This window comes from Dipodomys ordii, unplaced genomic scaffold (genome assembly GCF_000151885.1).
Source record: "Dipodomys ordii isolate 6190 unplaced genomic scaffold, Dord_2.0 Scaffold51, whole genome shotgun sequence".
NCBI classification, from domain to species: Eukaryota; Metazoa; Chordata; class Mammalia; order Rodentia; family Heteromyidae; genus Dipodomys; species Dipodomys ordii.
Window position 1 is genome coordinate 3087880 of NW_012267267.1, and position 3594 is coordinate 3091473.

Consider the following 3594-nt stretch of genomic DNA (forward strand, 5'->3'; position numbering starts at 1 on the left):
AGAAAAAACTCTTCAGAAACTCTGATCCGTTGTGGCATTTGCAGGAAGGATTGTAGATGACACTGGACAATAGCAGTCAGCCTGGACTTTTGCAGTTAGGGTAGTGATACACCATGGTTTGGGTCTCAGGGTTCCAGCTGAGGCTGCAGACAACGAGGATAGCAGCATGGGGTTCAAGGCCCCAAGTTATCGCTCTTTATACCACAGGCGACCTGAAGCCGTAGATGTTACAGCTGTCTGTTGCCTACAGATACTCTTTGCTGTCAGCCACTCCTTGCCCCCCGCACTTCTGTAAGCTTTGCTCAGGATGCTCAGCTTGCTACTCTTACTGTTTGCCTTGCAAGCTCAGTAAAGATAGGCAAAACCACAGCAGAAAGCCTTTGTTGAAAGCTGATGCTGTAACACCAGTGAAGCAGCAAAGTAGCAGCTCAGCAAAGCAGAAAAAGAAATATGTCCAGCAGTCTGCTTATATAGCAAGGAGTGGAAGGACAAGGGTGTCTGCACCAATCACAACAGTCTTCTCAGGTTGTACTAATCATGATACACTCCATTATGCAAATAAAGGATTGTGTTTGCACCAATCAGTAGTTAGGCTGTAATACTTCCTCTTTCTGGCTTGGGTGTAAGTGGCAGTTTGTGGCAGTTGATCTTCTGTTGAGCCAAAGCCTCTTTCAAAAGGATGTTTACAAAAAGCTAATCAATAATACTTTGTATGTGTGTGTGTGCTAGTCCTGGGGCTTGAACTCAGGGCTTAGTTAGGTGCTGTCCTTAGTATTTTTGCTCAAGGTTAGTTTTCAGCCACTTGAGTTACAGCTCCACTTCTGGCTTTCTGGTGATTAATTGGAAATAGTCTCATGGACTTTCCTGCCTGTGGTGGCTTTGAAACATGTTTCTCAGACATCTATCATCCTTCAGAGTAGTTTAGGACTGCAGGCATGAGCCACCAGCACCAGGCAGTACTTATAACACAGTGATATAACAATTTCTGTCCATAGTCCTAGGGAGAAGTGGGTTCTTACCATCTACCCCTTTGGGTATTTGTTTTATATTCATTGCCTTTTTGACACTTTTTTTTTTTGGGTCCGGTCGTGGGGCCTGAACTCTGGGTCTGGGTGCTGTCCCTCAGCTCTCAGCTCTTCAGCTCAAGGCTAGCGCTCTACCACTTGAGCCACAGCGCCACTTCCGGCTTTTTTCTTTTTGCTTATGTGGTGCTGAGGAATCGAACCCAGGGCCTCATGCATGCAAGGTAAGAGCTCTACCACTGAGCCACCTTCCCAGCCCCTCTTCTTCAACTCTTGAGGGTCACAGCTAGCCATTACCCAAATCCTACTATTCACCTAGCTCAGAACCATACAAAGACTGGTCTCTATCAGAGCCTTGCAAGCTTCTCATCCAGGCTCACTCTGCCCTTAAGTGTCCTATCCTTTCCAAGCTCTAGCACTTTCATTATAACTTGCTTTTAGCACTTTTGTAACTTTCTATTCTTCCAAGACTTGGGACATTCTTCATAAGGCTTGTTCCATCGAGCTCTTTGGTCAAATATCACCTTATTGTATCTAAAACACCATGCCATGCCGTTATTTCCTTTCTGCATCATTTATATTATTTCACATCCCATTTGCCTCCCTCTGGAACCTGTAACTCCTTTACAGCACCGAGTGCATTTGAAAATGCCGTGGCACATCAAGTCGGCGCCCCCAAATACCTTCCAAATGTATTTGGGTTAATGTGTATGTATATCGGTGCTGGTCCTAGGGTTTGAACGCAGGACCTGGGCACTCACTGTTCCTTCATTGGTTTTTCTCAACTCTAGTCCTCTACCACTTGAGCCACAGTTCCACTTTCAGCTTTTTGTTGGAGATGAGAGTCCCACGGACCTTTCTGCCTGGGCTGGCTTGGAACCACGCTTCTCAGATCCCAGCCTCCTGGGTGGCTCGTAGGACGGGCGTGAGCGGCCGGCGCCCGGCCTGGACTAAGATCCTGCTAACTGCAGCCCCGCCGCCGCGCAGGCTCACAGGCAGCGTAAACACAAAACAAGCCGCGAAGGCGCTCCGGCGCTTCGAGTGCTTTGGTTCAGGGGCTCCATACAGTTGGAGATGGGGAGAATAAACGGGCGGCGCCGAGCAAGAAGCCTCGGCTACCCGGCTTGGGGGTCGGGAGCCAGTGTTTTCTAAGGGAGCGCTCGGTTTTCTCCGACAGCCCTAGCACAGGAAATCGGGTTTCCCATTCCATTCCAAACGGAAGGCGCATGCACGTTAGCAAGCCGGTCACTTTTCGAAACTCGTCTCCCTGGTAACCCCGCCCCGCCCGAGTGCGCACGCAAGAAAGGGAGGCGGGACCTGCAGTGAGGACCTCACTCCGGAAGCCGCACCCTCCGCGACGTCCCGCCCTCCAGGACGCAAAGCCGGACTTATTTAACTGTCCGAAGCTAAAGCGCGCTCTCGGGCGCCAATGAGAATGAAAGGAGAAGCGCCGCTCTGGAGAAACACTCTGTATGTCCCACCATGATTGGCTAGACTCTCCTTCCCCCCCCTCTCTATTTTTTTTCTATTGGCTGCGACTTCTTTCTCCGCCCATCCAATTGGTATTTTTGTCTAGATACTTCTGATTGGCTCATACTGGGCGGCAGGAGAGGGCGGGGCCGTGGATTGTGTACCTGGGATTGGCGCGTTTGAGCACCTGGGGGCTCCTTTTTTGAGGAAGGGCGGGGGAGTAGGTCCCATATTCTCTCTGAGCGGCCTCCCGACCCGCCCGCTTTCCCCTCGACGGGAGAGCACGAATGGTTAAAGAGAAAGGAAAAAAGAGGGCGTGAGGCTCGAGCGCGCCCGCCAGGCCTCCGGCGCGTCGCGCGCGCCGCCTGCGAGGACCCGCGCGAGCTGCCCGTGACTGTGCCTGTGCTGTTTGAAAGTGCAGAACCCGTTAGGATCTTGGGAGGAACTACCGTTCCAGCGGGTTCCGGAGCCCGTGCGGCCGGCTGCACGGCGCGTTCGCGCGGCGGCTCTGGCCTCTCGACCCTCTTCACTGTGGAGACGGGAACCGGCGTTTTCGAAGGACGCCCCCTTCTCTCGCGGCGCTGGCGCGGGCGGAGGCTAACACACGGGGGTCCTGAGGCTGAGGAAAACGCGCCAAGTTCCCCTCGGTGGAGGAGCGGGGAGACCCTAGCGGCTCCGGCGCCCCGTGAGCGCGACCGCGGCGTGTGGCGCTCCTGGCCTTCCCGGGCGGGCGGGCGCCGCCGCGGGGATGTAGTGGGCGCCGGCCCCGGCAGGACCGAGCGGCGGCGGCGGCCCGGTTCCCGCTCCGCGAGCGAACGGATGGTCACTCCCCCGCGGGGTGGACGAGCCCTGCAGCTTTTCCTGGCGTCGGGGCCCGACGGCTCGGGCCGGGACTCACCTGTCGCTGCCACACGCTTCCCCGGCTGCCCTCGCCGGCGTCGCCGCCGCGGACCTCGCTTGAGGGCCATGGCCGGGTAAGGAGGGCCTGGGGAGGAGGGGCCCGTGCCCGGCCGTCGTGCCCAGCGCTTGGTGGGACGGCGCCCCGAGTGCGGCTGCCAGGGGGGTCCCCGGGCTGTTTGGGTCGGGCGTCCGGGCCGGCGCT

At 55.7% G+C, this 3594-nt stretch overlaps 1 protein-coding gene across 1 annotated transcript in view; it reads left to right on the top strand.

The window, feature by feature from the left end:
- The first annotated feature begins 224 nt into the window (after positions 1–224).
- Positions 225–3594, top strand: part of Usp1 (ubiquitin specific peptidase 1) — an 18446-nt gene continuing 15076 nt past the window's right edge. Inside the window, exons 1-2 of the mRNA XM_013020500.1 lie at positions 225–291; positions 2704–3466. Coding sequence (XP_012875954.1) covers positions 225–291; positions 2704–3466 — 830 coding nt within the window. The remainder of the gene's footprint in view (positions 292–2703; positions 3467–3594) is intronic.